This window comes from Leopardus geoffroyi, chromosome B1 (genome assembly GCF_018350155.1).
Source record: "Leopardus geoffroyi isolate Oge1 chromosome B1, O.geoffroyi_Oge1_pat1.0, whole genome shotgun sequence".
NCBI lineage: Eukaryota > Metazoa > Chordata > Mammalia > Carnivora > Felidae > Leopardus > Leopardus geoffroyi.
The window spans coordinates 185,643,387-185,656,624 of NC_059327.1; the positions used below are offsets into that span (position 1 = coordinate 185,643,387).

The 13,238-nt window shown below is 45.5% G+C and overlaps 1 protein-coding gene across 9 annotated transcripts in view; it reads left to right on the forward strand.

Moving 5' to 3' along the window:
* Positions 1-13,238, forward strand: part of CCDC149 (coiled-coil domain containing 149) — a 96,380-nt gene that overhangs the window by 23,775 nt on the left and 59,367 nt on the right. For 8 of the 9 annotated variants that reach the window (XM_045474375.1, XM_045474372.1, XM_045474373.1 and 5 more), the window contains exon 2: positions 11,753-11,914. In XM_045474375.1, the coding sequence (XP_045330331.1) occupies positions 11,753-11,914 (162 nt within the window). Of the gene's footprint in view, positions 1-2,817; positions 3,200-11,752; positions 11,915-13,238 lie in introns of those variants that run through there. The other variant, XM_045474371.1, reaches the window with a different exon arrangement.

A 13,238-nucleotide genomic window follows, 5' to 3' on the forward strand; every position in this document is an offset into this window, starting at 1 on the left:
GTGTTTCACGAGGTCTAGCATACGTGCCGAAAACCGGGCATATTTTACCGTTTATTGCATTCACGTTCACTGATTACCCCGTGTACTTGGTGTGTGGTTTTCTCCTTTCTCCAGGTGGTAAGGTGTATACCCCACGGCAGCGTGTAGACTTCACCACTGTATATGTGTTTCTGGGTGTGATTGATAGAGTCTCAGAGGTTAATCAGAATAAAAGGAATTGTTATTAAATGTGCACTGTTTCTTTTTCAACCTTTATTCATAAGCCACTAGAAGGAGGACCTTAGCAAAGTTGAGGAATAAGCTCAATAGAATGGATCTACCCAGGTCAGTGTGGTGAACAGTCGTTTTCTCACTCCCAAGCATTCATGTCTCTTTGCACCAACACCCCGGGTTGGAGGGCATTACCCCTGGATATAGTCTGCAGGGACAGAGCACAAGACTATAATGTGGGTTTCCTGTGCTCCCCCAGGCAAAGGATGGCACATGATCTACTTTAGGCCACCCCTTGAGGTGAGAGAGAAAGAAGCTGAAACTTTACCCCGTTCTGCCCCGATCGGTGGCCTCTAACCTCGTCTTTCCTGCACTGAGACCTGGTGGTTCCTCGTCCCGCCTGCAGCCACCAGAGTCACCTCGCTGCTTACTTGTTTCCAAGTCGACTTCTCTGTCCTTCTGCCAATTCTATGAGTGCCAATATCCTTCCAGTACATTCCTGCGTTAGAGTATCAGTTACTGTCACTTACAGCTAAAGGGTCCTGTTGCTTAGAACCCAACGCAGAGAACAGTCTGGCTTTGCTACTGACTACTACTTTAGGAATGAAGGATAAATTGACCTCATTGGGCTTCAGTGTTCTCCTGCCTAAAATGGGGCTAATCATACAACTATATCATAGAGCAGCTGTATGGATTGAATATAATGTTTCAAGTTGATCATTGCGTACAGTTTGGAACAAAATGTTCACTAAATAGTGGTCACTATGCCACTAATTACTATTGTTAATGAAATAAAAGTCTACACTTCTCATCGTTATTACTCCTAACAGTGCCTGACACATAGTAGACGTTAAAAAAAATACGAATTTGTTTTCTCCTTTTCCTTTACTGAAAACAAACCCAAACCCTCCTTTTCTTGGGCTGAGAAGAGAGCAAATATCCCCCACGCCACACATGAAGAGGGGGCGTGGCCCCCACGCCACACATGAACTTAACAGGCAGAACTACGCCTTGACTGGGGAGCAACGATGGAAGACAGGGAGAACCAAGTGTGTATCCCCTGGCCAGAGCGGCCGGTTTCGTGAGGTTTGCCCTGCTCGCCTCCGCCCTTTGACCTGCGTTTGGGCAGCCACGTGACCCGTCCGCCCACTGATAAGATTCTGATAGCAGCCGCCGTGGCTAACCCCGTGCCTGCAGCCGGTTGCCTGGGTAGCACCCCGCCTAACAGAACTGCGTTAGACAAGGTGATAACAGAATCCACATTAAGAAACAGCAAAGCCAGTGTGTTCTTTGTCGGCCTGACAGATCAGATCAAACTGCAGGATCCAAAGGTGTGTCTGCAAAGCGGGGCCCTGAACCCCAGCTGCCTTCCCCTCCCCCTGCGAGCTTGGCAGCAAATTTTACCCAAGCTGTATAGTCAAAGATAATTTACACCGCATTGATGTCAGGCTGAAATTGTCTTCCTCAAAGGATTCTTAATGTCACTCCCCTATTCAGAGACCCTCGGGGCTCCTGCTTGCTGGAAGAATCAAATCTGAACTCCTCAACACCACTTCCAGGCCCTTTCTGACCTGACCACCCATCTGTCTCTCTTTCCAGCTTTATCTTAGGTAGCTTTCGTTCCCACTCCTCCGCCCAAGACAGCCCAGTATGCTGCTTGCCATGCGGCCAGCCTGTCTTCCGGCATCTCACCTCTGAGCTTTGCTGGGACCGTTTCCCTGCCAGGAGTACGGTTTTCCCATCACCACTACCTGTCACAACCTCAGCTACCCCCCCAGCGAAACAATCCTTCCACCTGTCCTTTGGGATCCGTTTCAAACATTCACATCTTCCTCTGACTCTCCGAGCACCTTCTTTGCCGAGCTGTGATCCTCTCCTTGTGATGAAAAATAGAATAGCAATGCACATATGGCACTTACTATTGTAAATGTTTCACACATACTAATTCTTTTAATTCTCACACTAGCCCTATGAAGATACTATAATCATACCCACTGAACGGATGGAGAGACTGAGGCACGGAGAGGCTAAGTAATTGATCACATAGCTAGTGAGCGGTAAAGTCAAGATCTGACTGCAGTGTCCCAGTTCCTTGTGCCATGCTCTCAACCATTGCTTTAAGCTGCCTTTCCTGTGTTTCTGGGAACTTTGTATGTCTTTATAGCATTTAGCATACTATAGTTCGTGACTGTTAATGAATGATGATCAGGCTACTTATTATCATCTGTTACTCTCTCTTTTATTTTATTAATAATTTTTATTGCTATAAAAAGTACCAGGCACCATTCTACGTTTATAGGCACTTATGTCTCGCCAGGGATGCGTGCCTTAATTTGGTGTGTGGAGAGAAACGCACTGGGCTGAGAGGAACCCTCAGCTTAGGTCCAGCTCTGGGTCCTACTAGTCAGCCCTGGGTAAGTCAGTGCACGGTCTGGGTTCCAGTTTCCACACCTGTATGATTAGGGGTCTGGTTTAGGTGATTCTTGTGGTCTTTACCAGCTGCGAGTTTGAGAATCCATAAAATGGGGATAAAACCACGTGTCACACAGACCGTTGAGGCTATAGTGAGATACAGTAAGATAATGCATGACATTTTCTCATTCGTTATATGTATGTATTGAGCACCAGCTATATACCGTGCATCATTCTGAATGTGGGGCACCTAGAATGAAAAAGCAAAACACTCGTGGCCATGGAGAGGGAGATGTTGAAAATAAACCAATAGTCATCAGTTACATAACTCAAGATCAAGTATTAAGTGCAATGAAGGAAAGTAACACCGTGTAAGAGGATTGAGAGTCTGGGTATTTACAGACAGGGACGAACTTCCTGAGAAGGAGACGTTAACAACAGATCTGAAGGAAGCCAGGGAACAAGCCTGCAATCCAAGCAGAGGAAGCAGCAATGCCAAGGCCCTGAGGTTGGAGTGGTCTTGATGTGGTCATAGACCAGCAAGGAGGCCAGTGAGGTTGGAGAGCAGTGAGCAAGGGTAAGTGGGAGGACTTTGGGTTTTGTTTTAAATGTGATGGGAGGCCGTGGGGGACTTTGAGTCACTACATGTCACCATCTGCTTTCCGTTAAGAAGCATCATTCTCATTATGACACGGAGCGGGGACTGTAGGTGGGTAGAAGCAGACAGTGTGAAGCAAGAGGCTGGGGCCACGGTCTAATCAAGAGATGATGGCGGGGGCGCCTGGGTGACTCGGTCGGTTAAGTGTCTGGCTCTTGATTTTGGCTCAGGTCATGATCTCATGGCTCATGAGTTTGAGCCCCACATGGGGCTCCGTGCTGACAGTGCAGAGTCTGTTTGGGATTCTCTCTTTCTCCCCTCTATTCCCTTCCCCAACTTGTGCGCTCGCGCGCTCTCTCTCTCTCTCTCTCTCTCTCTGAAAATAAATAAACTTAAAGATGATGGTGGCTGGAACAAGAGTGAGAGTGGGGGAAGTGGGTGAGCAGTACCTGATTCAATATACCCTGTGAAGGTAGAGCCCATGGCATTAGCTGATGAAGTAAATGAGGGCTGCGAGCAAAAGAAAAGAGGCAAGGAGGACTCCAAGGTTTAATGGAAAACCAAACATGGTTTGTACCACTTCCCAATGGGGAAGATTCAGGGCAGGGCAAGTTCAAGGGGATAGTGAGGGTTCAGTTGAAGCTGCCTCTCAGATGTTCAGATGGAGGCACAGAGTTAGAGACGAGAGTGAACGCAGGTGAGAGGCTGAGCTGGTGACACCAACTTGGATGAAACCAGCAAGAGATGACGGGAAAGCCCATTGGACTGAAGGCGATCCCCTTGGTTGAGGGGGGTAAGGTTTTGAGTGAATGAAGAGAAGAGGGTCCGGGGCCTGAGTCACAGCTTACGTAACCGTGTGCAAGTGCCCTTTGAAAAACTATGCGTCTCATCCACGTGACTCAGCCGGCGAAGAGCCCAGTGTGTTCATCAGTACACAGGCGGCCAGAACTCTCCGGGACGGAGTTGGTTGGTGACCGAGCAGATGGCTAGGTGGCCTCTTGCGCCTCAGTCCTTCCCCGTGGAATATGATTGAAAAGGGTCCCAAGAGGGCCACCTGTCTTCCAAACGAGGCCTCAACACACTACGAGTCAAAATGCACCACTCCGAGTACACAGTTATCTCTGAGAGCGTTTGGTTAAAAATGTAGTTAGACCCTGGGACGCCTGGGTGGCTCAGTCGGTTGAGGGTCCGACTCCTGTTTTAACTCAGGTGAAGATCTCACAGTTCATGAGTTCGAGCCCCGTGCTGGGCTCTGCACTGTCAGTGTAGAAGATTCTCTGTCTCCCTCTCTCTCTCTCTCTGCTGCCCCTCCCCTGCTCTCTCTCTCTCTCTCTCTCAAAAATAAATAAATAGACATTTTTTTAAATATGGTTAGATCCAAGAGAGGTAATGTGTGGACCTGCTACTAATGTATTTGGGACCAATATAGCATACTAAAAAGAGCCTGGAATTTGTACTTCAGACTCCTGGTTTGAGCTGACAGTAGTTAGTTCTGTTACTCCGGGGAAGACAATCTCAGCTCTTTTTTAAAATGAGGAAAACAGTTTTTGTCCCACTTGTCATACAATGTTGACCATCAAATGAGAGAATGTCTGTGAAAGTGTTTCGTTCGCTTTAAGTGCCATGAACGTAGTACCTTGAATTTTGAAAAAGTTTACAAAGTCCAATTTTAGCATGGCACCTTCCGTTTGAAGCCCATTGAGGGGGGCAGAGCAGGTATTAATTAACAGGGTTGTGCCTCAGTCCCAAAGAACTAATTATCTCCATGACATAATGGCCTTTATTTGGGCGCCATGATGCCCACTCAACTCTCAAAATGCATCAAGTGCCATCTCCTGTATGTAGTTTTCTTCCCCTGCCCATAAAGCCAACCTCCATCCCACTCTTGCCTCCCTTGGAGGCCTTCGTGAAACATCCATCGAATGAATGAATACATGTGCAGGGTGGCTTTTTACAGAATAGTGGTTTATAGGCTTTTAGAGTGGCAGTCCGCACTAAATGTGTGAAGATATGCAGATACGTGTGTTTATTCCTACACACATGCTCCAAAAGAAAAGCTTGGTGAAACAATGCTTACCTTCATGGGATGCACACGGATATCTTCTGTTCTGCATCTTTTTTTTTTCTTTTTAAAGAAAATGACATTGCAGGTGAATTAATTTCACTACCCAGACTAATGTGTCGTGACCCACCCCTTGGAAAACACTATTAGGCCAGAAACCTTGTTCTTTGCAGTCGGGCAAGTCGCTTGGGTTACCTGTGAGGTTTTATCCCAGCTCCAGCATTCAATGCTAATTCTAAATAAAAAAGAAACGAGGGGGCTGTGGGAATAGACACATAGCATTTAAGGCAGCTTGAAGATTTTCTGCATGTAATGTACTTTTAGTTTTTCCTGGCCTATGTGAGGAAGTCAATATCCAATAAATGCTTAGGTTTGGGACAATTATTGTCCAAGAAAGATTGGGCTTTAGTCACACACATGTCATCAAGACTATGTAGAGATTTGCAAGGGTGACTTTCAAATAAAAGTCAGGTTCCCTGTGTCTAAACTCCTTGGGCCCCAGAGGCGTTTCAGTTCCTGAAGTTATTGGAATCTGAGAGGAAATGCCTTAAGCATATGGTACATTGTGTATTGGCCCCAGCAAACTCCAGGGCAGTGACTAATCAATAATCAAACACATTGATTTGTCTTCAGCAAATATATGAATATTGACATTTAGTGGCATAGAGACCATAAACACCTTCACATCTAGGGCACGTGGGTGGCTCAGTCGATTAAGCGTCCAACTCTTAATTGTGGCTCAGGTCATGATCTCACGGTTCATGAGTTTGAGCCCCGCACCAGGTCCCATCAGGCCTGCTTTGGATTCTCTCTCTCTCTCTCTCTCTCTCTCTCTCTCTCTCTCTCTTCCCCCCCCCCCCGCACCTCTTGTATACATGTGCTCTCTCTCTCCCTCTCAAAATAAATAAAACTAAAAAAAAAAAGAATAAAACTAAAAAAACTAAAAAAAAAAAAAACTAAAAAAAACTAAAAAAAAATAAAACTAAAAGACCTCAGCTGAGGTCACTAACGGGATGTGAACATGTCTTCAGTTTTCCGAACTTCGGGGGATTCAGAAAAACCCATAAGGGATTGTGGAAATAAGATTTGTTATCCAGGTATCATGTTTTTCATTTTCAAAATCAACAGGACCATTTATCCCTTGAGGAGACCGGTGTTTGGCTCAGTGCCTCCCACAGAGAAGGCACCTAGAAAATATTTGTTGAATGAGTGGCTGAGACCAGCTACAGCTTACACAAGACTGTTCCAACCAAGCCTCTTTGGAGGAAACAGCCCTCTGGTTCTTTTCTGACACCCTTAGTTTATCCCATTTCTTGTAAGTGGATAGAAAACTTATTGCTTCCACTTGGCTCCCTCCCAAAAAGCACAGGGGAGAGATGCTTGTGGATCCTCTTGGTTTGGGTTTTTGTTCTTTTTTTCCTTCTTCCTTCAGGCCTAGAATCTGAGGAAAGAAGAGGCAGGCCCCCTAGATCTAGAGGGGAGTGGGCGGAGAGATAAAGGTTTCACTCATTTGTTCTAGGTCTAAAACATAGTCAAATTCAGAATTGCCCTCCCATAGCTCCTTGTGCTGGGAATACTGACTCAACGTAGTGACCAACTCCATGAATATTCTGAGGATTTCTTTCTTTCTTTCTTTCTTTCTTTCTTTCTTTCTTTCTTTCTTTCTTTCTTTCTTTCTTTCTTTCTCTTTCTCTCTCTCTCTCTCTTTCTTTCTTTCTTTCTTTCTTTTTCTCTCTTTCTTTCTTTTTCACAGAATGCTTAGTTTTTCAGGGTTTGGGGTTTCAAGGGGTTGGCCCTACAAAGATCTAAGTTCAAATTCTGACTCTGTCCATCCCTGGGCACATTACATGAACTCTTTTATTTCAAGTTCATTTCCTCGTTAGAAAATGAATGTGATGATAGAGTAACCTCACGCGATTGCTGTGAGGATTCAAGGCACACATACATGGAAAGCATTTGTCACAAAAACTTTGGTTTTTGTTAATAGTGATGATAATAATACTTGTGTGTCTTCATCGTTGTGGTGATTCAGCAGCAGCACAGTGAGGGGTGGGGTGCACAAATATAATCTCCACCAGGCTCCCTGTGCTCCTGTTCTTTGACATGGACTGTATGAGCCAGGATGGGCTAAGTTATGCTGCGGTAACAAACACCTCCCCCAAATCTCTGTACCTTAACAACCACAGAGTTTTGCTTCTGGATCATGTAAATTTCTCCATGGACCCAGATGACTCAGCAGGGCAGTTGTCTGCCATGTGGGTACCACACTGCAGGCTCTTTTGTTCTTGTGACGTCTCCATAGCAATATGTGTTGTGGCAGGGGAGGAGAAGGCTTGGGGGTTCTTACCTTGGCTCTTCAGTGCTTTCACCCTGGGAGTCCCTCGTGTCCCTTCCAGGCCCACTTTACTGGATAAAGCAAGTTACATGGCTCTATCTCACTCCAGAGCATGACGAGGGACAGTCCTGCCACGTGCCTGGAAGGAAAGGAGAACTGGACATGTCAGAGGGAGACGCTAACGTCGACCGCATAGACATTGGCCTTTTCTCGTTTTATCGTACATCGTTATTGCAAACACAGCTTCAGCCCAGCACCCTTTGCAACCAGGTAGTGTCCTTAGCCTCTGCTACCTAGAGATTCTGCAACTGCCACTGTCCTGGCCTGTCTCTGGAAATCGTTGAGCCAGCTCCATCCTAGATAAGGCAGAAGAAGAGATCTCTGGGTGCTTGAAGTGAGTCATACTTCCTGGACGGGAGCCCCTCACCCCCAGTGTTTTCTCAGACACCCTTTACCCCCAGTGCTATTGGATGGTGGTGTTAAAATCGTGGGTTGCTCAAGTTACAGGGCTCCTGGGAACCCCTCTCATTTTCCAAGGGAGGAAACCGAGGACCAGGCAGTGTGTGTTTGTTCTGTGGCTCTCCCAGGGTCCCCAAAGTTCATGATTAGCTCCTCACTAGACCTGCTTCTGGATGGAGGCCTTCTGGCTCTGCCTGGTGATTTTCTGCTGTCCACCTCCTCCATCATCCTCCTTTAGGAGCTGAAATGTCTCAAGTACGGTAACTTGGCTTGTCTGGCTTTCTGTTCTATTTTTGCCCCCCCCCTTCCCTCTGCCCTCCCCCCCCCCCCCCCGGCCCCACCACCAGGGCTGGGGCTGGAGTCATGCACTTGCTGGTTGTTCACAGCTGCCAACAAGGAGGCTCTTGGGGACCTTTTCCTTTCCTTGCAGTTTTTGTTGTTGTTGTTGTTTGTTTCCAATTGGAGGGATACAAAATGGGTCATGTTAACAGCTTCCATAGGGACTAAACTATCACTATTTTAGAACGAGTACAAGAAATTCCATCCCATTCCCCAGTATCATCCCCTCCACACACATAACCCTCCCAGAGTTTTCTGTTGTTATTTTTTCTTAAGTGTTTATTTATTTTTGAGAGAGACAGAGCGCAAGTGGCAGGGGGGTCAGAGAGAGAGAGGGAGACAGAATCCTAAGCGGGCTGCAGGCTCTGAGCTGTCAGCACAGAGCTGGATGCGAGGCCTGAACTCAGGAACGGCAGGATCATGACCTGAGCCGAAGTCGGATGCTTCACCAGCCGAGCCACCCAGGCGCCCCTCTATTGTTATTTTAATAATACATGTAAGCTCTTTGATCAGATGCAATAAAACATAGTCCATGCTTGTAGTTATTCAGAACCGTTCTCTTCTACACAAAGTGGCTCAGATATCCCCGGAACAGTCCTGAGAGCCTGCCTCGCCCTTGGACCCGTGGGCTGCCGCTGGCTTCTCAGGATCTCCAGACTACTGTGGTTGGGGTTCTAACTTCCAAGATGCCACGAGGCTGGAGGTCCCCGGAGCCTGTGTTTTCCAAGTGTAGATGAAGTCAGAATCACCCGTGCCGTGTGCTAACGATGCAGATTCCTGAGCCGGTTCCAGATTCCAAGTCAGGGGGTTCCCTGAGCTGGGGCCGGGAACCCGCATTTTCATGAGCATCCCAGGGGGACACAGAGCAGCATTTTCTAGTGTTCCTTCTTGGTGCTGCCACACCGGGGTCAGGGCGCTGTGGGGGAGGTGTCCCCACCTTCGCCAGGGCAGCACCGCTTTGAGCTGCTGCAGCAATGAGGCTTCAGCCTGAGGGTTCTACTGATAAAAATAAGTGACACAATGCAGTTTTTGCAGTTGGCTGTTCTAGACCATAGCAGAAGGAAGAGCAGTCCAGCAGTGGCTTCCTCGAGACCCCCCTTTTGTTGCTGGGGCTCTAGGTTCCGTACAGAATGAGTTTGCTTTCTTCCCCTTTGGTGAAGGAATAACTGTCCTGTTTTCCATGCCCTGAAGGGACTAGCAGGACTGCACTCATCAAATCCCAGGTCACGGGGCCTTGGCAAAGGCCTCTGTGCCTGTTTCCTGCCGGGCACCTTAGACCCAAGGGAAGGGAGTCCTCTTACTCACAGCTTCCGAGGCCTGATTTGGACCTTGCCTTGGGAGAGAAACAGCTTCTCTCTCTGATCCCATCAGACTGCAGTTCGAGGTCAGGAAACTTGAATTTCCACTTTGCCCTTAGGTGGTGGCCCTTCCCTGTTCTCCTTCAGTAGACCGGCTGTTACAGCCAATCTTGCCTACAGCACCTTACCGCGTCTCCATGCAACTGGGGTTTTCTTCCCCAAAGTTGGGAGACTAAGTATCTTTGGGGCCTCAGATTTGGATCTGATCAATTGGAGGGACAAGGGTGGCCATCTTCCTGCCACCAGGACTAACAGCACTGACAACCCAGGCCTCTGATCTCGGCCGCAGAACCGGAGGCACAAGGGCAGATCGGCTAAATTGTGTGTAAATGGGATTTTTCCTGTGAAATCTCAATACCTCTTTTAGGATGTTGCCGTTTAGGGTTTTTGAGCCACTCTCCTCTGATATTTACTCACTGGGGATTTTACTCTTGAAAAATCACAGTGGCAATACAACCATTTTGCTTCCATGAAGGCGATGTCAAAGTCTTAAAAATCCAGGACGTTTTAAGGCAGGATTCCAACCTCATTACTGCCAGGAATAAGATTCACCCAAGGTGGAAGTGTCCTCCCTTAGAACGCAAATCCGTCTCAGAATGGCTTTTCTTTCCCCTTTGTTTTTAAAGCTAAGCAATTACTTTTTTTTTTTTTTAAGGAAAAAAAAATTGTGCTAATGCACAAAACTCTCTTTTTCCCCTTTCATTTATTTGAAATTGAACTTAACAAAGTCAGTTCCAAGCAAGCACTATATATGAGTAATGCTTTTTGTCCATAAAAGAGCATTGACTCCAATGGTACGGGAGTGCTGATTCTCTCTCTGCTTTGTGTGAGCGTCCATAATGACAAAGTGCTCATGTCAGAGTGTATAATGAAACTATAAATTGTTTTCATGAATGCTCTGAATTTGGTCTTTTACGGGGCAAATTCAAAAGGTATTTAATGCCACATTTCACATATGTGAATAACGCCAGACGGTGCAATATATCCAATAAAAGTAAAAGAGTCCCAGTCGGGCTCACAGTGGCCCAGGTGGTGGATGATTATCAGGTGAGGGTAGTTCATGGTCAGGGTGGGGGCGGGGGGCATGGTGATGGGGAGAAGGAGGGACAAAGATATCCTGTATCTCTGAAGAAGAGTTTCAGCTAGGTACACTCAACTGTTTGGGGGTAATTCAAAGTGTGGCTAAAATACTTAGCTCACAGAGTGGGTCTCTGGGGAGTGGGTCTCGGGGGGGGGGGGGGGGGGGGTGGGTGGGTGGGTGGGTGCCTGCATTGGAACCACGGAAGCTGTACATATCTTGGTGGAGTTAGTGGACAAATGTTCTCAGGTGAGAAAATGTCTGCTGGGCTGAATGGACAAGTGAAATCTATTGCAGTGATATATAGTTCAATTAAGTTATTTTTAATAACCATTTTTGTATTTTTTTAATTATAGAATAGTCATAAGGGCTTATTCTAGAGAACACAGAAAAGCATAAAGAATAAAATCTTTAAAAACACATGCAAATATTTTTGTTACCAAGAGTTGTTAATAACATTTTTTTTCAAAATTTGTATTGAATAGTCTTTCTGTGTATATCATTCCATTACATTTTAATACGATTTTACATAATCTTATCTGGATATATACATCCTTTTAAAACAAAATTTGGTTCCAACTATCTATCTGTGTCATTTTTTAAAAATACATTTTGCTTTTTGCGTTATACGTCGGTTAAATTATTTTATCTATTTATCCCAGTTTGCCAAAGTTCACAAACATATAAGGCTTTTTGGTTCTGTCACGAGAGGAATACATCATGTACCGTAGCCATCTTTAGGTGCACATGTCATTCACTGATGTCTCTGGGTATATGACCTCTAAAAATAAAAAAGGCGACAAAACGAAACCAGCCCCACGGGGTCTATTAAATACGGCGTGTGGCAAACGGAGGTCCATTGATGTTTTTGACCAACGGCTTGGATTTGTTTGTTTTGCAGTACCTAGTGTGTAAAAGAAAGCTGGAGAGTAAAAAGGAAGCTCTGCTGATCCTCTCCAAGGAGCTGGACACATGCCAGCAAGAAAGGGACCAGTACAAACTCATGGCCAATCAGCTTCGAGAGCGCCACCAATCCCTGAAGAAGAAATACCGAGAGTTGATCGTACGTGTTACGTCACGGTGACGTCCTTGTCCCCTTATGACACAAAGTGGGTTACACTGGAATTAAAATTTAAAAAAATAAATAAAGCAGGGATTTTGACATGCCATTTCTTTAAAAAAAAGGAAAAAAAAAAAAAAAGGATTGCATTCAAATAGTTCCAAAGTGGAAATATTAAGATGTGAAAGTTGTCACCTGTTTCCTCCACAGCCCAGCCCTAGTCGCTAGCTGATGTATATGTGGTTCCAGACCACCTGCTTTGGCACCCGTGAAATAGGCGTATATACCTATGTGTTTATATGTGTTTATATGTGCTTACTTATTAATTTATTTGTATTGTACTTTTTATCTTTGTTTGTTTTTTTTTTTTCTTCAGTAATCTCTATACCCAAGGTAAGGCTTAAACTCACCAACTAGAGATCAATAGTTGCATGCTCTACCGACTGAGCCAGCCAGGAACCCTTTTATGGGGCTTTTAAAATAGGATTCATATTATAAATCTGCACTAGAAGCCACTAGTAACATGAGATTATTTAAATCTCATTTCACATTAATTAGAATCCAATAGAATTGAAAACTCCCTTCATCAGGCTCAGTCATCACACTTCATGGGGCCAGTCACCATAGGTGGCTGGCTGATGGCTGCCATATTGGATTATGTTGGTATAGATTTCCATGGTGGCCACTGTATTGGACAGTTAGATCTGGGACATTTCCATCATTGCAGAGCGCTGTTGAACAGCGTTGTGTGAATATTGTTCCAACATTCGCTCTTTTCAGTCAGTACTTTATTTGGGACATCTCTCTAGGCCACACGTACAGATTCAATTCATTTTTAAAAAACAGTTGCAGAGTAAGTTTCCCATAATTTCTTTAACCTTTCCTTTATCCTGAGCATTTAGATTCTCTCTGGGTCCTCATGTGGCAGGATTTTTAAGGATACAGATCACACTGAAATGGAAGATACCAACTGCAGAGTCCTATTTTGCTTCCTACTTTTTTCTCTCACAGATACAGTCTCTGTTTTGGGGTGCTAACGCTATGGCTAACGTTTAGCTGTCTGCACTGGGATCATTGTCCTGGAACAGAAATAGAATAGAAAGATTCTGCAGGTTAAAATAATGTCGACTTACACACGGGCAGCATCAGATAGAAGAGTTTACTGAACATTTACACATTCACCTGAACCTGAATTCTCTTTATTCCCAGGTGGCACAAGAGGGAGAGGAATCAGATCCTTTTAAGACAGAAAGCCTGTGGACTGGAAGAGCTCAGTTAATTCTTGCTTATTTTGAGCATATCCCTTCTTCCCTACCCGCTAAAAGTG